Consider the following 27,271-nt stretch of genomic DNA (forward strand, 5'->3'; position numbering starts at 1 on the left):
TTCAAATTACTATTACCATACCTTTAAACAAATTCCAAACTAATTTCCATTAAGGCAACAGCAACCCATAGACTTAACCAAACACCAAGCAAAGCATTTTCACCTTACGAATTCAAAATGAAGTTCTTTTCACTTTGGTTCCTGTGGAGACAGTTGGAGGCTTACAGCTGCCTTTTGATCTCACATTGCCTCTGCCCTGCACACATAAACCTGCTGAATTTACATCTACCACCACCCTTTTAATGTAAATTCTCATTGTATCACCAGCCTCTTCTAACAAAAATACACCTTTCATGATACCAATTTTATTAGTAATATAAACATATGGCTTGATAGCTGCTAGATAGATGTCAGTTTCCACCCCATTTCTTGAATGCTCTATTCAGAAAATGCAAATGTACGCTATCTCTCTTACATATCAAAACTATTACACATCAAAGCACCCGGACTAGCTGGCTTTCATCCAGTTAAGACACACCCATAGACTAAACCTCTGTTTTTAAAGAAAAATATTTTCCAATAATATTATATACATTAATAGCTTCATGACACAGCTCTTCTGTTCTTCCTGCCAAAGTGCATAACCTCACATTTTTCCACATTATGTTCCATCTGCCAAGTTTTTGCTCACACACTCAACCTGTCTATATCCCTCTATAGACTCTTTGTATCATTCTCACCACTTGTCTTCCCAGCTATTTTTGTGTCATCTGCAAACTTGGTGATAGTACATTCACTTCCTTCATCATACTGCCATCACACATACTTTTTGCTGACACCTAATTCAACTGAATCCTTGTACACCAATCATTGTAAACAAGTGCAGGTGCAGCAAACAGTTAAGAAGGCAACTGGTATGTTGGCCTTCATTGGGAGAGGACTTGAGTACAGGAGCAAAGGTGTCTTACTGCAGCTGCACAGGGCATCAGTGAGACCACACCTGGAGTATGGTGTATGCAGTTTTGGTCTCCTTGCCTAAGAAAGGATATACTCGCCATAGAGGGAGTGCGGTGAAGGTTCACCAGACTGATTCCTGGGGATGGCAAGATTGTCGTATGAGGAGTGATTGGGCTGACTAGGCCTGTATTCACTGCAGTTTAGAAGAATGAGAGGGGATCTCATTGAAACGTTTATAATTCTGACAAGGCTGGACAGACTGGCCGCAGGTATGATGATTCCTCTGGCTAGGGCAGGGGTCTAGAACAAGGGGTCACACTTTCAGGATACGGGGTAGGCCATTTATGACTGAGATGAGGAGAAACTTCTTCACTCAGAGACTGGTGAACCTGTAGAATTCTCTACCACAAAGGGCTGTGGAGGCTAAGTCACTGCATATATTTAAGAAAATAGATAGATTTCTAGACTCTAAGGGCATCAAGGGTTATGGGGAGAGAGCGAGAGTATTGAGATAGAGGATCAGCCATGATCATATTGAATGGTGGAGCAGGCTCGAAGGGCCGAATGGCCTACTCCTGCTCCTAGTTTCCATGTTTTTATGAATGCAACAATGTGCACCTTATCCAGACACCTCCCCTCAACACCCCTCCTCTGGCTTTCTGCCCTCGCAAATATTGCTGTGTCGCACCTGCCAACCCACAGGCTGGTTGAACCCATCCATGCTGCGCCCCATTACCTGTTCAACCCGCCTACTGCCCGCCGTCCATCTCAGCGGCCCTGTAGGGTGCACCCTTCCTGAGCACGTCATCCTTTGCAACACGGATTGGGAAGCACGGGAAGTTACCGGCAAGTTCCTTGGGACAAGCACCACCTGCTGAATGGCTATCTTTAAACTTCCCCGTCAAGAGTGGTCCTTGCTGAACTGGTCCAGGACAGGCAATGTTCCATGTGCAGCCAATCTCCTCTGCAGCGTCTCAGTACAAACCCCTTATTTAAGGTTTTTGGATTTGGGACCACAGATATCTAAATAGATAGTTGACTAGTCGTAAGTAATTTTAAGACAGTTCATTAAGTTTATTAATGAGCAACAGTTTAGATATTAGCTTATTAGACAGAAAAAGTGTGTAACCCGTGAGAGTTGAGAACAGTTTACTGATCCCAGGCAGCAGAAAAATGGTTGGCACAGCATGTGTTGATCCCCTCTTCCTCCTCCTCCTCCTCATCCATTCTGAGGGAGGCTGCTGCCAGCAGGCACTGCAATGTCACCACGGCACCTCACCAGTACATGACCCCCACCAGGCCATGGTCCCCGTGCCGGAGCACTTGTTGATATAACCTTATCCTGGGGGCTGGTAGCTTACCCAGTGTCGATCATCTACCCAACCCCCTCTGACCAATGGATTCGGGACCGGTTCCCGAAATGTCGGGGTGATTGTCACCTCCCCTGTTCGTCACCCTGCATGGGGTCAGCTTTTCTCACTTTACATCATGCTTGGGGGGGGTCATATCCTGGCATTTTCTGAACAATTGCATAGATAAGGGGGTGCACAAGGAACCATCCTAACAATTTAGGAATGTCAGCATGGCAGCCTGAACTAAGACTGTTTAGAGGTCAAAGTGTTTAGAAATCCTGTTTCCAGAGGGAGACTTAATGCTGTTTAGCAAATCCTATAAAGGTTCGATATTATTCAGGAAAGACCTGTTTATTCAAGACCCCAATTTCTTATGGCCATGCACTTGTGGAGAGACACAAGCAATGCTGCACATTAATGAGGAGTGCCCCTTCTATAGACCAAGCGGCAGATTAATCGCCTTAAACTCAACAAACAAGGGGGCTATCATTAAGATTCAAGGGTTTCCATTCGCTTAATAAATACATTTGAGTAAAGTGCAAAACTGCTCATAAAACTGTTCATTAAAATTCCAAGGTTCCTTCAGTTTGAGGTTACGATTTTTTTTTCCCCCAACAGGTAAGCAAACCGATGACGGGTTAATGTTAAACAAAACCAATGAGCCTGTCTCTGATCTAGATCTCAAATTGCAGCACAGCTCCGTGTGTGTTCTTATTGAATAGGAAGCATTGTAAATGTGGTACAATGGCCCAAAACATCCCATCCGATTCAGAAATCCCCGGGCAGAATTTTACCCCCCACGGGTGGGCAGGTGCCTGACCTGATCGGGCGTAAAAATGGACGAGACATCGGGTGAGCGTCCCGATGTCATCCTGCACCCACGCGATATTTCAGTCAGTGGGCACACGCAAAAATCAGAAGCATACCCGCAGCAATTAAGAGGGCAATTAAACTTATTAACGGAGCAAAAGACTCCGATTCTCCTCATGGTTAGCGGGTGGGCAAATTGGCCAGGCGGACTTTGCATTTTTCATGGCACCTCATCCAAGGGCAGGATGAAATTATTAAATAAAATAAAAATGAAAAATCTACGGGCAGCACTTTTATCGCCTCTATGTTCAGGTGCCCGATTCTGATGCTCGGGCATTTTGTTTCTGCTTCTTAAAAACTGTATTGGAACATTCTCAGGCCTGCAGCTCCCTGAGGCAGCTCTCTGCCTTCAGGGGGCTCTCTCTCAGCTCTCACCCACGCCTGCATTAACATCCTCCAGCCTTCAGGGGGCTCTCTTTCAGTGCTCACACACACCCGCGTTAACATCGTCCAGTCTTCAGGGGGCTCTCACTCAGCGCTCGCCCACGCCCGCGTTAACAGCCTCCAGCCTTCAGGGGGCTCTCTCTCAGTGCTCACACACACCCGCGTTAACATCGTCCAGTCTTCAGGGGGCTCTCTCTCAGCGCTCACCCACACCCACGTTAACATCCTCCAGCCTTCAGGGGGCTCTCTCTCAGCGCTCACCCACGCCCGCGTTAACATCCTCCAGCCTTCAGGAGGCTCTCTCTCAGCGCTCACCCACGCCTGCGTTAACATCCTCCAGCCTTCAGGGGGCTCTCTCTCAGCGCTCACGCATGCCGGTGTTAACATCCTCCAGCCTTCAGGGGGCTCTCTCTCAGTGCTCACCCACGCCCGCGTTAACATCCTCCAGCCTTCAGGGGGCTCTCTCTCAGTGCTCACCCATGCCCGCGTTAACATTCTCCAGCCTTCAGGGGGCTCTCTCTTAGAGCTCACCCATGCCGGTGTTAACATCCTCCAGCCTTCAGGGGGCTCTCTCTTAGCGCTCACCCATGCCCGGGTTAACATCCTCCAGCCCTCCCCCCACCCCAGCAGCACTGAGATTTTCAGCATGTGCTTCATGCTGACTGGCCAATCGGGACCGAGTCCAGTTGAAGTCCGTTTACCGTCCATCCCCAGGCCCACCAATCACACCCGCCCGCCAAGCCGAGCTAAAAATTCAGGCCCCTGTGCCCAAAGCTGACTGGGCACAAAACATTTTGCATTTTGTTGACGTGTCAGTCATGAGGGCACACAAGGTGGGGGGCAGGAGGTTTAGGGGGGATGTGAGGGAAAACTTTTTTTACCCAGAGGGTGGTGACGGTCTGAAATGCGCTGCCTGGGAGGGTGGTAGAGGAGGGTTGCCTCACATCCCTTAAAAAGTACCTGGATGAGCACTTGGCACCTCATAACATTCAAGGCTACGGGACAAGTGCTGATGGTAAATGGGATTAGGTAGGTAGGTAGGTCAGGTGTTTCTCACATGTCGGTGCAGACTCGATGGGCCGAAGGTCCTCTTCTGCACTGTGTGATTCTGTGATTCTGAGCTGCCACTTTCTTATTGATCCATTCTTGGGAATGTGAGTGTTATGGCCTAGAGCAGCATTTATTGCCCATCCCTAATTGTCCTTGTTTAAGAGTCAACCACATTGCTGGTGGGTCTGGAGTCATATGTAGTCCAGACCGGGTAAGGACAGCAGATTTCCCTCCCTAACCAGGTGGGTTTTTACAACAATCGAAACAACATCATCAGACACTTTGAATCCAGATTTTTTTTAAAAACCAAACTCATGTTTCATTATCTGCTGTGGGTGAGATTTAAACCTGGTCCCCAGGGCTTTATTCTAGGTCCTCTAGACTACCAGTCCAGTGACAATACCACTACACCACCAGCTCCCCATTCACCTGCAATGTGGCAGTACCTGGAACTGAAGCATTGGTTTGCTGTGTTCCATTCACTGGAATCATAAAATTGTAGAATGACACTGCGCAGAACGCCTGTCCTATCTCGTGTCATGTCCGGCCTCTGCAAGTGCAGCCCAGTAAACACATGTCTCAGTCCTTCCTCGATAGCCCTGTGATTTATTTCTTTTCCAGGGGCACACCCAATTCTCCTTTTGAAAGCGCTGATTACACATGTGCCCGCCACACAGTTAGGCAGCGCATTCAAGATGCTAACCACTCGCTGCACGCACGACACTTCATTTCATCTCGGCATTGTTTTTTTTTGACATTCAACTTAAATTGGTGTCCTGTCGACCCCTTTAATCACATTTTGATTTAATGTTGGTAAGTTTCCTTTCAATTTTTGTCTTTGGTTTTTGCAGTTTCCCTTTAAGGGGCTGCTTTTTAATTTGTCCCTGACTTTGCTAATTCAGTTTAATTAGTTTGGCTCAAAAGAGTTTAAATTGATGTCCTCTGGTACTCCATCCATCCGCCAATGGGAACAGTTTCTCTCTGTCTAACCTGTCCAACACTCAAGATGTTGAGCAGCCACATTAAATCTCCTGTTCACCTTCTCTTCCCTAAAGATGAGAATTATAGGGTCCCCCACTTCCCCATCTGTCTGTGTATCTGAAGTCCCTCATTACTGCAAACATCCATTTTGTTTTTAATGGGGTTCTTGTAGTTCCATTGGTTATATTCTTACCCCTGGGCCAGCAGACTGTGGGTTGAAGTCTTAGCCCTTGATATCCATGGGGATAAGACTAATGACATGGTTTGAAGGTTCGCTATTCAGCAGGAAAACACTCCCAACCCGCCACATCATTCTCAAAGGAGAAAGAAATGAGAATTTATGCGAAGCTAACATCTTGCTATAAAGCTTCAAATCCTTCCTACAGTCTGGGTCCCAGAATTATACACACTAATCCCATTGAGAATGAACCAGAGCTTTCTAACTGACTGTCATGACCTCCAGTCACGTAAGCTTTAATATTTTGAATTATTCTCACCTGCCCTTCCTTGTTCAACGATTTGTGCAAATATACTCCGCGTCTCACTCGCTCGCTCACTTTTCCAAAAGCGCGTCATCCAATTCAGGGTCGCTGGGGGTCAGAGCCTACCCGGACAGGTCATGGGTGCCAGGTGGGGGTACACCCAGGCCAGGACCCCAGTCCATCACAGGGCGCGCACACTCACTGGGGGCTAATTTACCATAGCCAATCCACCTAACCATTGTTGGTCTGTGGGTGGAAACCAGGGCACCCAGTGGAAACCCATGCAGACACGGGGAGAACGTGCAAACTCCGCACGGGCAGCGCTAACCACTGCGCCACCCGGGCCTACTTTGTAAAAATTACTTCATGGGACGTGGGTGCCATTGGCAAGGCCAGCATTTGCTGCCCACCCCTAAGTGCCCTTGAACCAAGCGTCTTGCCCTCCCCCTTTCAGAGTCAGCCGTGTGGCATTAAGCCAAGAGTCTCATATGTAGGCCAGACTGGATAAGGATGGCAGATTCCATTCCCTATAAGGCACCAGCAAACCAGAGGGGATTTTAGACAACACAATTACTGAGACTGGGGGCCAGGATTTTCCGAACCCACCCACCACTGGGATCATTCAGTCCCGCTGCAAATCAATGGATTCCCGGCTGGGGCTCCACCTCACCCGGTCCCACATCTCAACTGCTGATTTTCATTAATTACTTGAATTCCACAAGTGGCTAGGAGTGGGATTTCGAACCCATGTTATTAGTCCCTGAGTTTGCTAATCCAGCAACATTACCACTATGCCCCCCTCCATCTTACATGTTGCATGCTGTTGCCTCTCCTATTTCTTCCTTCCAGTTGTACTGGACCACTGGCTGCGTGATAAAGTTTACTTTTCTCATATCGCTTTTGCTTCTTTTGCTAATTAATTTCAACCTTGTTCTTGATCCTTCCATGAGTGGGAACGGTTTCTCCCTCCCTACTCTGTCCAGACCCCTCATGGTTTTGAGCTACCCTATCGAAACTCCCCACAGCCATCCCTTCTCCAAGGAAAACAGCCCCAACTTCTCCAATCTATCCTCATGACTGAAGCTCCTCATCCTGGAACCATTCTCATGAATCTTTTCATCACTCTCTCCAATGTCTTCACATCCTTCTGAAGTGCGGCGTCCAGAACTGGACACAATGCTCCACCTGAGGCCGAACTTATATAAGTTCAACATAACTTCCTTGCTCTCGTACTCTATACCCCTATTAATAAAGCCTAGGATACTGTATGCTTTATTAACTGCTCTCTCCACCTGTCCTGCCACCTTCCATGATTTATACACATATACACCCAGGTCCCTCTGCTCCTACCCCCGCTTTAGAGTTGCACTCTTTGGCCTCTTCTGGGCTCTGGGCTGTCATAACCGGGGGGTACCCCAAAGATGCAGTGGGGAACTGCTCCCCCTACCCCCCAACAATCACCCCTGGACTCCCCCAGGTAAGGATTGCCCAAGAAGGTCCAAGTTCCATTGGGCCATTGCTCTGCGATAGGAACCATCCAAAAATATGATTTTAAATCGCAAGCTTCGGATGGTTCTGACGTTCTTACAGTAAAAGTTACCCAGGAAACGTTAGAAGAATTAAAACCACTTCTAACTCCTGCATAATTATGCCCTTCACAAGCCACCCCTGATCCCCCACTGGACTCTCCCCATATCCAACTCTTCACTGGACCCTCCCTCACCACCTGAACCCCCTCCCAGTGACTTCCCCCCAACCACCCACCCACCCCTCAACTAACCACCACCCAGACCAAGCCCCCTGACTGACCACCCAACCCCCATTGACCATCCAAACCCATGACAGCCACCCCCCGCTCACCACCAAAACCCTTCACCTTTGACCTCCTGACCCCCCCAACCAACTACCCCTGACCAACCCGTCGACTGCCTCCCCCTACCAACACCCCTCGACTGACTGCCCAAACCCCCATCAACATCACTGACCACCCAATCCACCCCGAACACCATCTCCCCCCACTGACCACCCGACCCCCTCCTCAACCACTCGATGCCCATCCTCCCACTGCCCACCTGACCACCCCCCCCATCAACCATCCGATGCTCATCCCCCAACTGACTATCCAAACCCTTCCCCACCAACTCCTCCCCAGACCAGTCCCCCCCAAATCGATCTGCCCTACTGACTCCCCCACTGTGGCTGACCACCCAACCCCCACCAACCCCACTGACCACCCTATCCACCCCGACCACCAACCCCCAACTGACCGCCCGACCGCCCACCAACAAGCTGACCACCAACCCCCACTGACTGCCCGACTCCCCCCACCGACCATCTGACCACCAACCCCCACTGACCACCCGACTCCCCCCACCGACCAGCTGACCACCAGCCCCCACTGACTGTCCTACCCCCCAACCAGCTGACCATTAACCCCACTGACCACCCAACCCACCCCAACCACCAATCCCCACTGACCACCTGACACCTCCCCAGACAGCTGACCACCACCCTCCACTGACCACCCATTCTCCCACTGACCACCCAACCCCCTGACCAGCTGACCACCAACCCCTACTGACCACCCATGCCCTCTCCAGCCACCTGACACCCATCCTCCCACTGACCACCCGACCCACCCCCACAACCAACTCCGCCCCAGAACAGCCCCTCCAACCGACTGACCACCCAACCCCCACTGACCGCCCAACCCTCACCCCCGGACCACCCCCCACACCACCACCCCCCCCCAACTGACCACCCGACCCCACCAAACCCCAATCCTACCCACTTGCCTTACAAACGTACTTTCTCCACGGACGTTTAAGCGTACCTGCTTTGGGGCAGCCAGTGCCGTAAGTAAGGTGACATGGCTTCCTTATGTCCGACTCTTGACCGAAGGCTTCAGGGGCACGCTGCCCTACACAGTTCTCGCGCGGCAAGAGTCCGCAAGCCGGGAGAGAAAGGGCCGCCTCGGTTTTGAGCTCGGAACTAGGAGCGGAGAGGCAAGCCGGCTCTGATTGCCAGTCCGTGGAAGTTCAGACCATACTCGCCCCCCCCCTCCGTGCTCTCTCAGCCTGTCCTGCCCCCTTCAGTGACATATGCACATGTACACCCAGGCCCCTCTGCTCCTGCACCCCCTTTATTTTATGTTGTCTCTCCCTGTTGTTCCTGCCAAAATGAATGGCTTGACATCTCTCCACATTGAACGTCACCTGCCACCTGTTTGCCCATTCTGCCAACTTGTCTATGTCTTTTTGGAGTTCTGCACTATCCTCTTCACAATAGGCAACTGCAGTTGGATTGCTGTCCTGCTCCTACTTATTGACGTCAAAATGCAGCCGCATGTTTCTCTCCTGACCTTCGAACTCAGGCTGTGAGAGAAAAGCCCAATGCAACTGTCCAGGATACCTTCGGTCCAAAGTAGGAGAATGGCGCAAAAGGAAGGCACAGAGGAGGTATGTTTAAAGGTCCAGCCACATTGAGAAGCTCGGAAGAAGGTAAGTGGTTAAGTTAAGCAGGCAGGATGGGTGGGTAGAGGGGTGGGGGCAGGGTAGGTTGGCGCAGGCAATTAGGATGGCCGGTGGGGTAGTGCATGGGTAAGGTGGTCAGGGGGTGTCCAGTGGTCAGTGGAGATGGGTCCATGGTCATTGTGGAGGGTCCGGCTGTCAGTGGGGGCATCAGGTGGTTGGGGTGGGGTGTTCGGGTGATCAGTGGCGGTGGAGGGGTCATTAGTCAGTTGGGGGGGGAGGGGTTGGGTCGGGTGTCAATGGAGGGTTGGGTGGTCAGTAGAGGGGGTTGGGTAGTCAGTGAGGGGGGATCAAGTGGCCAGTATGGGTGGTTGGGTGGTCAGTGGGGGCGTTGGATGGTCAGCGGGGGGTATCAGTGGGGGAATCGGGTAGTCAGTGGAGGGTGTCAGATGGTCAGTACATGGGGGTCAGTAGGGAGTTGGGTGGTCAGTAAGGGGGTGCTCGGGTGGTCAGTATGAGGGGTCGGGCAGTCGGTGAGGGGGTTCAGCTGGTCAGTGGGAGGATGGGTCAGCTCGGGTGGTCAGTAGAGGGGTTCAGACGATCAGTGGGAGAGCATTGGGTGGTCAGTGGGGTGGGTCCAGTGGCTATTGGACGATCGGGAGGTTGGGTGATCACGGTGGAGTCGGTGGTCAGAGGGGTGTGGCCCAGGATGTGTTTGGGTGGTTGCGGGGGGGTGAGGTGGTGTGGGGAAGTCGGTGGGGAGTGGTCAGGTGGTCGGAAGGGGTTCAGATGGTCAGAGGGTGGTCAGTGAGGGTGGGTATGAGGGTAGCGGTGGTGGTGGGCAAGGTAGTCGGGGTGTGGAGGCTGGTGGGGGGTCCAGTAGGGGTCGGGGGTTATCAGTCCGACAATTACTCAGGACTTTGAAGTGATTTTAATTCTTCTAACCTTTCCTGGGTAGCTGTTACAGCCGGGCAGCTGGAACTATTTGAACTTCCTGGGCAGTTGTGGTGCAGTCCTTACGTGGGGACTTGCAGTGGTAGTGGGGTGTCTCACCCTGACTCCCCACAAGGCCATATTTGGGATGTACCTCCCCACCCCACCCCTGCCCCAGGTATGTCACCCTGAAGATCAGAAGTTATGAGCCAGGGTTCCCAAGTTTTGATTCATCCACAAATTTTGAAATCGTGCCCTGTACACCTAGGGGAACACAGGGAAACTGCATTACAAACCTTACTCCAGCCAGAAAACCACCCATTAATCACTACCAACTCTTCCCCGTCATTTAAGCCAATTTCAGATCCATGGTCCTCACTTTCCCTTTTATTCCCTGAACTCCCTTTTCTCGCAAGTCTGCCGAGTGGCACTCTTGTCAAATGCTTTTTGGAAGCTTACATCAACAGCATTGCCCTCATCAACCCTCTCCGTTACCTCTTCAAAAGATTTCAGCAAGTTAGTTACACACGATTTTCCCTTAAGAAATCCATGTCGGCGTTCCTTAATTAGCTCGCTTTTGTCCATGTGACTATTGATTTTGTCCCTTATTATTGGTTCTATATGTTTCCCCACCATCAGAGTTAAACTGACTGGGCTGTAGCTCCTGGGCTTATCTTTACACCCCTTTTTGAACAAGGGTGCAACATTTGCAACTCTCCCATCCTCTGGCGCCATCCCTGAGTCGAAGGAAGACTGAAAATTCATGGTCAGTGCCTCCGCCCTCACTTTCCTCAGTATCCCTGGATGCATCTCATCCGGTCCTGGCGCCTTATCAACTATTAAGTGCAGACAGTCTATCCGTCACCTCCTCTTTGTCAATTTTAATCGCTTGTGGAGCCTGAAATACCTCTCCTTTCACCACAGTCAGTGTGGAATCTTCTTCCTTGGTGAAGAGAGGTTGAAAGTATGAATTTATTACCTCAGCTATGTCACCTACCTCCAAATCCACTTTATGGTCCCTAATCGGATCTATTCCTCCTTTTACCAGCCTTTGACTATTCATATGCGGGAAGAAGACTTTGGGACAAAAACAAATAGATGGGAAAACTCAGCAGGTCTGACAGCATCTGCGGAGAGGGATACAGTTGACGTTTCGAGTCTGTATGACTCTCCACCAGAACTAAGGAAAGATAAAAAAGAGGTGAAATATAAGCTGGTTTAAGGGGGGAGGTGGGATAGGTAGAGTTGGATAGAGGGCCAGAGATAGGTGGAGATAACCAAAAGATGTCATAGACAAAAGGACAAAGAGGTGTTGATGGTGGTGATATTATCTAAGAAATGTGCTCATGAGACTTTGGGATGTCATTTCATATAAGCCAGCCTCTTTTCATACTATTATTATCTTTCTCACCTCCCCTCTGAACCCTCTAGATTCAGTCTGGTTCTCAGTTGTATTTTCCATGTGCCATCTCTTAGTTATCTTCATTCCTACCTCTTCTGTCATCCAGGGAGTTCTGGGCCAGGATTTTACATTCAGCGTGTGACACACTGGCGCGTAAAATGACGCGCGATGACATCGGGCGCGCACCCTGACCTCATCGCGCTGTTTGGCGGCGTTTCATTCAGCCAGCGCGCGCCGGAGTCGGCTGCGCGCCTGCCGATAATTAATAGGCCTATTCAGGCCATCAACCAGGGAATAAAGCTGAATTTCAGGCTGTCTGTCCAATGTTACGGTTGCCGGGCAGGCGAAAAGGCCAAGCGGCCTTTACGTTTTTTTTTAGGAAACCTCATCCACGGGCGGGATGAGGCTTCCTAAAGCTTTTACGAATTAAATAAAAACTTTTTCTGAAAAATACAAACATGCCCCAGCACGTAGGATGCAGTCACCTGAGGATACATGCTTCAGTAAGTTTTTATTGCATTTATTTCTTTTTTTTTAAAAAGCCCTTCAATCTCTGTGAGGCAGCTCCGTAAATTTGAATTCAATAAATATCCGGAATTGAAAGTCTATTGATGACCATGAAACCATTGTCGATTGTCATAAAAACAAAACTCATCTGGTTCAGCCAATGTCCTTTAGGGAAGAAAATCTGCTGCTTTCAACTGGTCTGGCCTACATGTGACTCCAGACCCACTGGAATGGGGCCGCCGCATAAAAATGCCCTCTGAACAAGGGCAATTAGGGATGGGCAATAAATGCTCGCCTAGTCAGTGATGCCCACATCCCATGGACCATTAAAAACAAATGTTAGGAGCTGACTTGATTGAAATCTTTAATGACCCTGAGGGGTGTTGATAGGGTGGATGTGCAGAGGATGTTACTGTTAAGGGGATCGCTGTTTAGAAATAAGGGGTCGCTCATTTAAAACAGAGAAGAGGCGAAACCCTCTCACTCAGAGGGTTGTGAGCCTTTGGAACTCTTCCTGAATAGATGGTGGAAGCAGAGTCTTTGAATACTTTTAAGGCAGAGGTGGATAGATTCTTGGTAAACAAGGGAGTGATAGGTTATCGGCGGTAGGTGGGATTTCAGGTTTCAGGTTACTATCAGATCAGCCATGACTTTATGAAATGGTAGAGCTCGAGGGGCTGAATGGCCTACTCCTGCTCCTTGTTCGTATTATTACCACTATCCCAGTCTATATTCGAGAATTTTTTTTTTATTCATCAATGCGATGTGGGCTTCGCTGGCTGGGCCAGCATTTATTGCCCATCCCTAGTTGCCCTTGAGAAGGTGGTGGTGAGCTGCCTTCTTGAACCGCTGCAGTCCCTGTGGTGTAGGTACATCCACAGTGCTGTTAGAAGGGGGGTTCCAGGATTTTGACCCAGTGACAGTGAAGGAACGGCCGATATATTTCCAAGTCAGGATGCTGAGTGACTTGGAGGGGAAATCCAATGTGGTGTTCCCATGTGTCTGCTGCCCTTATCCTTCTAGATGGTAGTGGTCATGGGTTTGGAAGGTGCTGTCAAAGGAGCCTTGGTAGATTCCTACAGTGCATCTTATAGATGGTCATACTGCTGCTACTGTGTGTCGGTGGTGGAGGGAATGAATGTTTGTAGATGTGGTGGCAATCAAGCGGGGCTGCTTTGTCCTGGATGGTGTCGCGCTTCTTAACTGTTATGGGAGCTGCACTCATCCAGGCAAGTGGGGAGTATTCAATCACACTCCTGACTTGTGCTTGTAGATGGTGGACAGGCTTTGGGGAGTCAGGAGTTGAGTTACTTGTCGCAGGATTCCTAGCCTCTGACCTGCCCTTGTAGCTGTACTATTTATATGGCCAGTCCAGTTCAGTTTCTGGTCCATGGTAACCCCCAGGATGTTGATAGTGGGGGATTCAATGATGGTAATGCCATTGAACATCAAGGGGCGATGGTTAGATTCTCTCTTGTTGGAGATGGTCATTGCCTGGCACTTGTGTGGCACGGATGTTACTTGCCATTGGATATTTCCCAGGTCTTGCTGTATTTGGACATGCTCTTCAGTATCTGAGGAGTCGCGAATGGTGCTGAACATTGTGCAATCATCAGCGAACATCCCTACTTCCGACCTTATGATGGGAGGAAGGGCATTGATGAAGCAGCTGAAGATGGTTGGGCTGAGGACACTGATTAAAGTCACCCATGATAATTACTTTTGAGGTGGTGTATTATTAGTTTTCAGGACTGGATTAGTTTGAGAACAGCTACATTTTCCTTTCATAGCTTCTGATGCTCTATCAGTTGAAGGACCGCATTAGCTGTATGATCAGTTTGGGTGGAAGCGACAGGATTTATCAGAGGGGCTGTGTCCGTTGGATGTTCCTTATCATTTGAATGCCCTGCGCATGTTGGAGGGTCTGTATTGGTTGTAAATTTTGTCTTGGTTGGGGATGGTCTGTTTCAGTCAGAGGCTGTGTACTGGTTGGTCAGTCTTGGCTGAAAGAGTTGTGTCTGTTGGAGGAGCTGCATCATTGGAATTTTCACACCAGTTGCAGGGCTGTATTGGTTGGAGGGGATGTATGACTTGAGGTGTTCTCCTGACTTAAGGTGCTGTTTTCCTTTGAGGTGCTGTGCTACTGAAGCGCTGCATTGGTTAGTTGATTCGAATTGGTTTCAGGTGTTGTATTAGTTGAATTGTGCAATGCATTGCTACACAAAAGAATCACTTAAAACAAAGGCCCAATTTAGTGAGTGCCAGTCACATTCCCCAAGCATAGTAAAATAACCCTGAAAGGGAAAGCCTCACAATTGGAAATTAATTGCTGGATGGTCAGGGCAGAGCGGAGGACATATCCGAAACATCAAGATGTCAAGACACGGTGTTGTAGGTTAACTCTGTATCTCTCTCCGCAGATGCTGTCAGACCTGCTGAGCTTTTCCAGCATTTTCTGTTCTTATCAAGAGATGGCGTTCGAATCAACAACTCCAGTGATGGGAGATCACAACTTATGTGTTTTTGTTATTTTTAGCTTGACTCCTTTCCCATTTCAGTCTCAGTGCTAAACACAGCAGGGAATTATCTCAGTGTCGTAAGCCCTTCGTTTGAATGTGTAGGTACTGAACTGAACGATGTTGCAACCTTTCTTTCCCCCCTGGGGATCAGCTAAGGTTTAAATTAAAGGATCAGGGAATGCACTGGCTCAGAGTTTAATACAGAGAGATTGCTGACAGCACCAAGGGACAGATCACTTCCCATAGAAAATGTTTCAGCCAATAGACAGTATCATGAAAATATATTACACACTCCTGGCCATCCTTGGCGTTCCAGGTGAGTGGCTATGACCTCTGGAGTTGTTCAACTCTGTGTGAACTGGTTCCTGGTTTCACTCGGTGACTGATGATGTTACGTGTTATTCTTGGGGTCACCCTTATACAGATAAGTGGCATCGTTGTAATGAATAGAAGCTCCAAGTATTAACTCTTCTTTGTAATCCTTCTCCTCCTATCGAAAGATATATTTCTGTTTATTTCTCAAAGATTTGACGCAAAGTCAGGGACCGCCTTCCCCTCAGTGCTGGCAACTGTTGGTCGACATCGGTACGGGAATTGTCAGTCATTGTAGAACTTCCCCAAGTGTGCGTTACAAACCAGAGTGACTCTGGTGAGCATGGTTGTCTCTCTGTCGGTAGGATTATACTCATTGTGGGCCATTAGCTAGAATGAAGCTATTTTTCCGGGCAACGTAACTTATCTCATCACTCTATGGAGCTATTCCCATGTTTTACGAATGCATCCAATTGCAAAAGGTGATGGGGGGTGGGGGGTGGGGTGTTGGGGGTGGTGGGGGATATTGGGTGGTGATGTGGGGGGCACTTCGACTGTTTGTTGAAGATGTTTGGTTACAGTATTTTGAATACCGGTGGAAACGAAAGCAAGTTACTGCTTGGAAAAAGTGACATGTCAAAGCTTTTTGTCTTACACTCAGGGCACTTTGCAAGAATACCAATATAAGGGGAAAACAACAATTTATACTGTATGAGAAGAGAGTGCTGATTGGTTGGCAAGCGGACTCGAATTGGTAGAAGCGTTGCCTTGGAGAAAGTGTCAGTCATCATCACTGCTGCATTTTCCATGGCAACACCTCTACCAATCAGAGTCCACTTGCCAACCAATCAGCACTCTTTTCACATGCAGCATAAATTGTTGCTTTCCCCTTTATATTGATATTCTTGTGAGGTGTCCTGATTAGTGCAAGATGGAAAGCTTTAAAGTGTCCATTTTTTTCAGCGATACTCAAGTGCTGTACGACTAAATGACTATTTAAAAACTAGTTAACCAATAAAGAAAAGCTAATTAAACCAATGAATAGACCTTTAAAGAGCGCTGTAAGTAAAAGAAAATTCAACGGAGCCATACGTAATTAAATGAGAATGTCATTTTGGGGGCTGAAAATGCACTCCAGCCCCTGGAGTGCCCACTGGTCATGTAAGGCCTGAAGCGAGGCCATGGATACCACGTGCCCCCTTTCCAAGCACACCCAGCTGCAAACAGAAGAGGGGCACAGTTTGGATGGACGAAGATGTTTGTTATAAGTGTGTAAAGTGAAATGTATTGATATTACTCTGTTTCCTATTGAACGGCACCAACAGAAACAGTTATTTACTATTTACAGACAGGTAAGAAGCAGGGCAGCACTGCTACCTCATTTAAGTTCTCAGTATAATGACTTGTTCCCAGTCCGAGTGTAAGTATTGTACAAGTGTTAGTTGTTTTGGTGTTGCTTAATCCTCATCCTCAAATAGAGTCCTGGGGAGCTCTGTGTTGTGGCACAGCAGATGGTAAATGCCGAGCTATTCAAATCCCAGAGGGAAACTGGAAAAACTGCCAGAACCATTTTACAGTTTGTATTTATTTGGAGATGTGTGCCTTGAATTCAGTAGTAATAAGACCACCAAGTCTTATGGGTTTCTTACAAAACTAAATTAAACTTTATTAATAAAAAAAAGGATTGAGTTTAAGCACATACATAGGTTTACAAATGACTAATTTGATAACTCCTAGCTCCCCTAGTTAATCTAACTCCCAGTTACACCTCCATTAAGGCAACAGTAAAACACATAGATTTTTAAAAGACCCAGGCAAAGAAACATGATATGCTGAACAGTCGAGTTCAAAGTGAGTTTTCTTCACTTCAGTTCTTGAAGACAGCAACTTGAGGCTTAGAGGCTGGAGGCTTTTCAAGCTTGTTGGATCTTAGAATTCCTTTTCTTACACACAATCTCATCTCCTTTGTACAGGTTTCTCCCTTTTTAATGTAAATCCCATTGTCCCAATAAGTCTTTTCAACTCTACTTTTCTAATAATAAAAATCTTTCAGAGTACCAATTTTATCAGTAAGCTTTGGGAAAAGTAAACACATTGTTTGGCTTCTTCTGGCTAAGTGTAACATTTCACCACCTCTTTTGAAATTCAAATTACTCTGGCTTATCTAAAAATGCAAATGTCCCCTTTACACACCACGTTCTAAAACTTCAGCCATGTTTGCCTAGTTAACATTTCAAACCTAGATTCTCTTTTGATATATCAAAGCCTTCAGATCAGCTGTCTTTAATTTAATTAAGTTCCCCGTACCACCACCGCCCCCCCCCCAATCATGCACGCGTGCACACACACACACACACACACACAAACACAATTCCTGCTTTACAATAAATTCCAATAACACTATGAAAATTATTATATTTCCCTGACACTGTGAGTCATGGATGCAGTGTATTATTATCTTTTTTGGCATAGGATGATACTGAATTGTGGCTATTGAACTGATCCCTTCTGTAGCTGAAAAATATTTTGACAGTTTTATCATTATGTATCATTCAGCGTGTCTACACGTGTCACCTGAGAAATATCAGCACTTTGCTCAGTGAAATGGGAGACAGCAAGGTACATACACACGGGCTCCCTTAATACTGGGATTAGAGCAAGGGTAGTAAATAACGCTTGGGAACTGTTAATAATGAAATGAATAGTGCATTTCTCTCAGTTCTGGCATAATCCTAGTTAAAATAATTAATCTTCTCTTACACAATTGCATCTTCTAATTGCATCTTCTCTTTGTAATGGGGAAACCAGATGGTATACAAAATGTGAAGTGTTGTGTAACCAATGTTCCATATTAGCACAGCATCGGCTTATCAGTTCTATCCCTCTATAAATAACTTTAAAAATTCATTGATGGGATGTGGGCATCACTAGCTGGCCAGCATTTACTGCCCATCCCTAATTGCCCTTGAGAAAGTGATGGTGAGCTGCCTTCTTGAACAACTGCAGTCCCTGTGGTGTAGGTACACCCACTGTGCTGTTAGGGAGGGAGTTCTGGGATTTTGACCCAGCAACAGTGAAGGAACGGCCGATATATTTCCAAGTCAGGATGGTGAGTGGCTCGGAGGGGAACTTCCAGGTGGTGGTGTTCCCCATGTGTCTGCTGCCCTTGTCCTTCTAGATGGTAGCGGTCGTGGGTTTGGAAGGTGCTGTCTAAGGAGCCTCGGTGAGTTGCTGCAGTGCATCTTGTAGATGGTACACACACTGCTGCTACTGTGCGTCGGTGGTGGAGGGAGTGAATGTTTGTGGATGTGGTGCCAATCAAGCGGGGCTGCTTTGTCCTGGATGGTGTCAAGCTTCTTGCATGTTGTGGGAGCTGCGCACATCCAGGCAAGTGGGGAGTATTCCATCACACTCCTGACTTGTGCCTTGTAGATGGTGGGCAAGCTTTGGGGAGTCAGGAGATGTGTTACTTGTCACAGGATTCCTAGCTTCTGACCTGCCCTTGTAGCCACAGTATTTATATGGCTAGTCCAGTTCAGTTTCTGGTCAATGGCAACCCCCAGGATGTTGATAGTGGGGGATTCAGTGATGGTAATGCCATTGAACATCAAGGGGCAATGATTGGGTTCTCGCTTGTTGGAGATGGTCATTGACACTTGAATGTTACTTGCCACTTGTCAGCCCAAGCCTGGATATTGTCCAGGTCTTGCTGCATTTGGACTTGGACTGCTTCAGAATCTGAGGATGCTGCGGATTGGACGATTGCTTGGCTGAACCTCCGCTGTTCAGCCTGCCAGCGTGAAGCTAATATTTGTCACTTGAATTCTACATCTCACTTCAACCCTTCTATCCTGTAACTCCCACATCCCCCCCACTTCAGCCGAACCAGGAGCAGTCCTGTATTTTATCTTTTGGCAAATACGCATTTGTAACTAAAAGAAAATTTAAAGGAACATTTCATGACTAAGTGAGAATGTCATTTTGGAGGCTGATAATGCACTTCAGCCCCAGTCACGGGAGGCATGAAGCCACCACATGGTCCCTCTCCAAGGATTCAACATTGAGACGAAAAATAAACACTACAGATAAAACCACGTCTCCAATTTTCTCAGGCAGCCTTTTATTAATGGAGCATAACTGCACCAGAGTCACTGAAAGTGAAGGAAGAAGGCCTGGTCTTCTGGGATGCAATCGCATAGGGTACAACCCCAGGTGCCTGATCCTGGAGGTCCAGCTCCGGGATGATTCGCACCCGGAAGAGTTCGTGGGGCTCAGTTCCAGGGGTCTGATCCTTGGGCTCACATTCTGGAGGGTTGATCCCTGGGGTTCAAATCCCGGAAGGTGTGATCACGGGCCTCTTATCCCGAGTGTCTGATCCGGGGGGGCTTCCAAGCCTTACAAAGTTGGATCCCAGCTTTCCAATCCTGATTGAGGTGATCTGATGCTGGGAGGACCTGATCCTGAGGTCTTGGGATCCTGGGTGATCGGACAGTGATGGGTTTTGCAGTGGACGGAGGGTCCCAATGAGAAGATGTCTGAGCTGGTGTTGGGACTCACTGGGGAGTCCAGTACCTGAGGTTCCAATCCTGGTGAATTCTGATACTGGTTGTGTTTAGACAGGGGGAATCCGATCCTGGAGATTCCAATTGGGTGGGGTTTGCAGTCCTGTGATGCAATTCCAGTGGGGTGTGATCGTGGGGCTTCTGGTTCTGGGGGTTCTGAGCACACCGGGATATCCGATTCCAAGGATGTGGGGCTGAGGATGGGAATTTGGCAGGATCCTGAAATCCTGATCCCAGGCAGTTGTCCACTTCCAGAATGGGGAAAATCGCATAGGGTTCATGCATGGTCCAATCCCATTGGATTTGACCCTGTGGGGACTGATCCCACTTGGGTCTGACACCTTGGGTTCCAATCCCAAAGCTGGTCCAGTCCTGGGGCTGGTGTAATCCCAGGACTGGTCTGATTCTGGGTCCATTCCTAGGTGGGTGTACATCCCACAGTGGTCAGATCCCACAAAGCCAATCCTGTGAAGACCAATCCTGTGTTGGTTGGTCCAGTCAGATTAGGCTTTGTTCCAAGGAGGGTTGCAACCCGGGGTCCAGTTCAGTTTTGAAGCTTGATCCTGGGTGGGCTTGGATCCCAGCGGGTCTGATCCCTGGATGGTCCTGGTCCTGGGAGCATGCTGATCCCAAGTGCCTGATCCCAGGGATCTAATCCACGGTGCCTTATCCCAAGAGCCTGATCCCAGAGATCTAATCCGGAGTGCTTTATCATCAATCCCAATTTTTGTGTGATAAAGGAACAAACAGGGAAACTAATGGGCGGGACACAGTTAACCATGTAAAATAGATTAGATTTGAGACTTGCTGTCTCATTGACATATTTAAAATGCCAATCCGCCTCCTCAGAGCAGTTGCCTGACTACCCCTGTCCCAACTCCATTAAACACAGGTTGGAGGCAGGGTTGAATTGAGTGTGCATTTTTTTTAGATTTTAACCTCTCATCCGACCCCAGCCCGCCCATTTTTTGTGATGAAATTGCTGTCTGGTGCAAAGGCAAGAATGTTTCATCAGTAACTTCCAGTCTATTTTAATGTTCTCTCTCTTATAGTTACTTTAGTGGCAATTGTGATCCTGTCCCAGGGAAAGTGCAACCTCTCTACATGTAACACTGGTTACTTGCTGGCCATGGAAATGGCGGATCTACTGGTCATTATCACTGAGGTCATTCTGTTACGGATCAATTTTTATTATTTCCCAATATCTTTCCTTCTCATTACCCCTGTAGTGTAATATAAGTGCTGACTGGTAGAGCCACAGCCTGCTCTGTCTGGTTCACCATCACTTTCTCCTTTGAATGATTTGTGGTCATTTGTTTCCAGAAGCTGAGGACAAAATATTGCATGGAGAAAACTGCAGCTGTGGTCCTGGCAACAGCTGGCATTTTGCTCTGTTTAAAAAACATCCCTTTCTACTTTACAACTGATCCTGGCGAGGTCATCAATCATGCACTTTGGTACTGCAATTTCAAACCAAGCTATTATATTCAGCCTGGATTGTGATCCTGTCCCGGGGAAAGTGCGGCCTCTCCACATGTAACACTGGTTACTTGGTGGCCATGGCAATGGCGGATCTACTGGTCATTATCACTGAGGTCATTCTGCTATGGATCAATTTTTATTATTTCCCAAGCTCTTTCCTCAACCTTAACATTTTTTGGGGATTTGACTGGTTTGATACGGTTTAACCCCATTGCTCCCTTTCACTTTAATTCTTTGCTCAACATGCTGACAGTCAGACACATTATAGTTGTCAGTAAAGTCCATGAGGGACTAAGATGTCAGGGCAAGAGGGAGAATCACAGTGACCCAGAGATGGGGAGCAGAAAGATGGCTGCGATTTTACTCTTCACCATCTTTGGCAGCTTCATACTTCTCTGGCTGGTAAATGTTATAGAATTCTTATATTATAATATTACAGTAACAGATCCCATGGATTACAATGATTCTGAATATACATTTGAATAAGCCAGATTGATCCTGTGGAGTTTAGGTTGCTGCGCAAACACGCTTATTTATGGGTTTACTCAGTCCAAGTTCAGAGAGCAGTTCAGGAGCCTGGTGAAATATCCAGGAACCTCCACTATTCAATTAATTAATATACTAAAGAACTGAGGCAGCTCAGAGATGGGTTTCAGTGTTTCCATCTCATGAATGTAAGATTTATCCCCAGAATCCTGCTAACTGGAGGACATCAGGAATAGGTGGGGAGGATCAGTCCCTCCCTCTCTCCTTCCCACCCACACTCCTGTGACAGACTGGGAAAGCAGGGTTTTCACATCTGGACTTACACATCTGGCAACCAGGCATTACCTGTAAAGAGGGGGAGCACAGGAGCCTACAGCTCTGGCGACAGGGCTTGGCAGTTGCCTAGATGGGCAAAGATGAGTCTCTTCTTACGCCCCCCCCCCCCATGTCACCTGATCTTGCTAACTGTTCCTGCTCCTCGGGTTCTGTCCCCCTAACTTATATAGCTGCAGTCCTCCACCCTGTCCTCATACAACCCATGCTTAACCCCACGGATCTTTCAAAGTACCATTCCATCTCCAACCTCTCTTTCCTCTTCCAATTCTCTAACGTGTTGTGTCAAAGATTTGGTGAGACAGTGTAGAGGGAGCATGACTCTGTATCTAACCCATGCTACACCTGCCCTGGGATAGTTTAATGGGACTGTGTCAAGTGAGCTTTACCCTGCATCAATCACACAGAGACACAAAGAAACACACACACAGAAACACACCCATACTACAAAGAGGCACATACACACAGGGTGACAAAGAGACACGCTCCCACATAATGACAGCCACATGCATGGACCCACACAGAGACACATAGATAGACACATGGATAGACACATAGGCTCACACACACTCACATACGGAATGTGGAGTCAAGATACATTTGGGAACAGCATCAGTGACTATCCACACTGACATACACAAAATAGAAGACAGAATCTCACTAAGAGAAAGAACGTTCCCTATCCAATGCTGTGTTGGGGTTAGTGTGAATGTTTTGGATAGAGTGTGGGATCTGTGTTCGACATCACAGTATCACAGGATTGTTATGGCACAGAAGGAAGCCATTCAGCCCATCATGCCTGTGCTGGCTCTCCAAATGACCAATGCACCTTCTCCCCATAACTCTGCACATTCTTCCTTTTCAGAAAAGAATCCAATCCCACTCCCCTCCCCCCACCAAATGCCTTGATTGAATCTACCTCCCCCCATACTCTCAGACAGAATATTGAGAGCTTAACAACTGGCTGTGTGGAAAAAACCTCCTCCTGTCTCCACCACTTCTATCAGCCAATTGCCTTATATCTCTGCCATCTCAGTCTCGATTCTTCCACCAATAGGGCCTGTTTTTATTCCCTATCTGCTCTCTTCAGACCCCTCATGATTTTGAATACTTCTACCCAATCTCTTCTCAGTCTTCTCTTCCCCAAGGAAAACAGTCCCCAATTCTCCGATCTATTTATGTAATTGAAGTTCCTCACCCCTGGAACCATTCTTTTGAATCTTTTCTGCACCCTCTCTAATACCTAATTTGCAGCACCCAGAACTTGATGCAGCTCTGTAGTTGTTGCTGAACCAGTGTTTCATATGAACTAAACATAACCTCCTTGCTCTTGTACTCTATGCCCCTATTAATACAGCCCAGGGTACATTATTAACCATGATCTCAACTTGATATGTTCCCAGAACAGTTCATGGGTCATTGAACAACTCTTCTTCAGTGAGTCAGTTTTGAGGGAGTGTGCAGCCAAGAGGTGCCACAGAGACAGAGGGACACAACAGGGCCCAATTAAGTTAAATTAAACAAACAGCTGCAGTAAGCAGACTGACTCTGTACTGTGGTCCATTGGGGCAAAGGAGGGTGCCCCTTTGGAGCAGTGGTGTTCTGCTTGGCACAGCCAGAGATCTGAAAGTGTGCTTGTAAGCTGTGTGAGTGCATTCGAGAATCCATGGATAAACTTTTAGAGAGAATCCCAAGGCAGGATCTTCAAAGGTGCAGATTGGAAACCCTCATTCAGTGATATTGGTTGATTAAGGTCTGGGTAGGTGCTTGAGAAATCCATGGACACAGTCTTGGTTGCATCTGTCATTTACTCTGCAGTATGGTGTGTTCAACCACAGTTTGTCTGTTAATTCACATGTACCTCATACTACCCTGAATGTTAGAGTATAAGATACATACTGTAAATTGCTTTATCTTTCTGAACTTGTGTAATAAATTTTGTTTCTGTTTGTTCAAAAAACCCGTGGAATCTCGTGACTTTATTCCAAAAGCAGATGTCTTGAATCTTAACCCTTACCTACTTTAAACAAAATGTTATTGGTCCCTAATCAGGTCTCCACCCACGTCCTAGGGCCTGCACAAGGACCATAATGCTCTTTGCAAAATAATGTTGAAGCTTTAAATGTGGCAAAGACACAGACCCGTTGGCACACATTCATTTTGTTTGCGTATCTTGGCGCTCTTTTCTGCCCTGGTGAATGGTGTTGGGTGTTTGAAGGATTTGCAGGGTCAATAACAGTCTATCTAATAGCGCCCTAAACACCATTTCAGTGGCTAGTAAGTCTATTTTTTATTCATTCATGGGATGTGGGCATCGCTGGCTAGACCATCATTTATTGCCCATCCCTAATTGCCCTGGAGAAGGTGGTGGTGAGCTGCCTCCTTGAGCCGCTGCAGTCCATGTGGGGTAGGTACACCCATGGTGCTGTTAGGGAGGGAGTTCCAGGATTTTGGCCCAGTGACAGTGAAGGAACGGCGATATATTTTCAAGTCAGGATGGTGAGTGGCTCAGAGGGGAACTTGCAGTTGGTGGTGTTCCCCATGTGTCTGCTGCCCTTGTCCTTCTAGATGGTAGCGATCGTGGGTTTGGAAGGTGCTAAGGAGGCTTGGTGAGTGGGGTTTAAAAGCTTGCCTTTCAGTACATTGGGAGATGTTCCACCAACTGAACCACAAGATCAGCGGCAGGGTGACACTCACTGTCAGAAGAAATCTCCCTCGACCTTATCCCATCAACACTCCCACTTCTCGCATATTGGCGAGTCAGTGGAGAATGGGGTCACTGGAAAATGCTGACAAGTGAGGCATAATTTTTAAATAACGTAAGATCCCAATGTTTGTTGGGGGGAGCGGGGGAGATGGAAAGAACTGTCAAGCTGTTCTAACAGCTTAGTTCAGGAAGTATTCTGACCTCTGGCTTGGAATTTTAGAGAAATATTTTTGTCTGCTCAACTATATACGACAATGTCAAAGATAAAGAATGGTGTTATGTTAACTATGTTTAATGGACAAAAATATCATGCATAAGGGACAGGTAAGTTTACAGTACAGTAATAGACAATAATGAACTAATGGTAAACTAATCAGGCCGATGATAAAACGGTAGTAAACTGATCAGACTGGTTAGGATAAGGTTTCACCCTACTCGAAGGTAGATTAACCAGTCACCTAATACGGCACAAGACTGGTCTCAGAAAGGGGATAAGAAGAGACTTGTGACCCTTAACACACAACCAAGAGAAGAGGAGATAAACTATGGTACACAAGAACACAGCAGCAATAAGGACAGAGGAGGCAGCACCCCGATCAACTGGAGAGTCCGGAGTGCAGAGTGTGACTACTGCCTCGCAAAGCGTCATTTTGTTACACTACTTGTGCCTCTATTTAATCAACTTATGACTGTCTGTACCAAATGCCTCGTACCCAGAGTGGTCAGTGACTAGTCAGAACTAAAGGTCCCAGAAGTTGACTTGAACCCATAAGAGAGAAGATAGACAGACAGCAGGTAACAAATGAATGTAATGTAAGGAATGCAAAGACAGGTTTGGAATTCATGCATATAACCGGATAAAGTGTGGTGAAAAAGACTGGGGAGGTATGAGTACAAATAGCCACGTCCGGCTTTGTAGTAGCGAAAAGAGGTGTTCAGGAGGGGTGTTACAACCAGGATGGGAAAAATGCGCAGGTTATTTAGCCACACTACTCGGCAGGTCATAACATTAGTTTAAAAGTTTAATTTACTCACCAAAGTAACACTCGGGCCACACAAGTGCCAGACAATGACCATCTCCGACAAGAGGGAATCCAACCATCACCCCTTGATGTTCAATGGCATTACCATCACCCCTTGATGTTCAATGGCATTACCATCACTGAATCCTCCACTATCAACGTCCTGGGGATTACCATTGACTAGAAACTGAACTGGACCAGCCATATAAATACTGTGGTTACAACAGCAGGTCAGAGGCTAGGAATCCTGCAACAAGTAACTCACCTTCTGACTCCTCAAAGCCTGTTCACCATCTACAAGGTATAAGTCAGGAATGTGATGGAATACTCCCCATTTGCCTGGGTGAGTGCAGCTCCCACAACACTCAAGAAGCTTGACACTGTCCAGGACAAAGAAGCCCACTTGATTTGCACCACATCTATAAACATTCACTCCCTCCACCACCGATGCACAGTGGCAGCAGTGTGTACCATCTACACAGTGCACTGCAGGAATTCACCAAGGCTCCTTAGACAGCACCTTCCAAACCCATGACCACTATCATCTAGAAGGACAAGGGCAGCAGATAGATGGGAACACCACCAACTGGAAGTTTCCTTCCAAGTCACTCACCATACTGACTTGGAAATATGTCAATGTTCCTTCACTGTTGCTGGGTTAAAATCCTGGAACTCCCTTCCTAGCAGCGCTGTGGATGTAACTACACCACAGGGACTGCAGCGGCTCAAGAAGGCAGCTCACCACCACCTTCCCAAGGGCAACTAGGGATGGGCAATAAATGCTGGCCCAGCCAGCGATGCCCACATCCCATGAATGAATTTTAAAAAATCAGAGAAGCCAATTCACTGCTGGTACCCAGAATAAAAGAGGCTTTAGCCAGGCTTCTTTCAATAAACTCCGAATGATTGAACTTTTACAAAACAAAAACTTCTTTTTAAACATTTTGCAAGAACTGGTTAATACACAATTGTAATCTGGAAGTATAACTATCAATTGCTTCTTAAAAAATTCCCTAGCACACACACAGACACACACACCGACAAACAAAGGACACACAACTAGCCCCTGCAGAGGTGGGCATTTGGAAAAAATGTTATAAGAAAAGGATAAGGTTTGAAGGGGGAGGCAGTGACGTAGTGGTATTGTCACTGGTCTAGCAATCTAGAGACCCAGGGTAATGCTCTGGGGACCTGGATTCCAATCCTACCATGGCAGATGTGATATTTGAATTCAATTTTTAAAAATCTGGAATTAAAATCCAACGATTACCATGAAAACATTGTCGATTGTTATAAAACCCCATCTGGTTCACTAATGTCCTTTAGATGCCAGACCTACAGCAATGTGGTTGACTCTGAGATGGCCTAGCAAGCCACTCAGCTCTCAAGGGCAATCAGGGATTGGCAGCAAATGCTGGCTTAGCCAGCAAAGCCCCCATCCCATGAATGAATAAAAAAAAAATCTGGACTCCCTTGTGTGAAGTCCCAGGAGATGACTGGAGGTTCTCACCAATGGAACT

At 47.3% G+C, this 27,271-nt stretch overlaps 1 protein-coding gene across 1 annotated transcript in view; it reads left to right on the forward strand.

Moving 5' to 3' along the window:
- The window catches only part of LOC121274330 (zinc finger protein 271-like), a 175,088-nt gene that overhangs the window by 109,201 nt on the left and 38,616 nt on the right, over positions 1-27,271 (forward strand). Inside the window, exon 4 of the mRNA XM_041181572.1 lies at positions 21,045-21,178. Coding sequence (XP_041037506.1) covers positions 21,045-21,178 — 134 coding nt within the window. The remainder of the gene's footprint in view (positions 1-21,044; positions 21,179-27,271) is intronic.

This window comes from Carcharodon carcharias (genome assembly GCF_017639515.1).
Source record: "Carcharodon carcharias isolate sCarCar2 chromosome 36 unlocalized genomic scaffold, sCarCar2.pri SUPER_36_unloc_1, whole genome shotgun sequence".
In the NCBI taxonomy this organism is placed as follows: Eukaryota; Metazoa; Chordata; class Chondrichthyes; order Lamniformes; family Lamnidae; genus Carcharodon; species Carcharodon carcharias.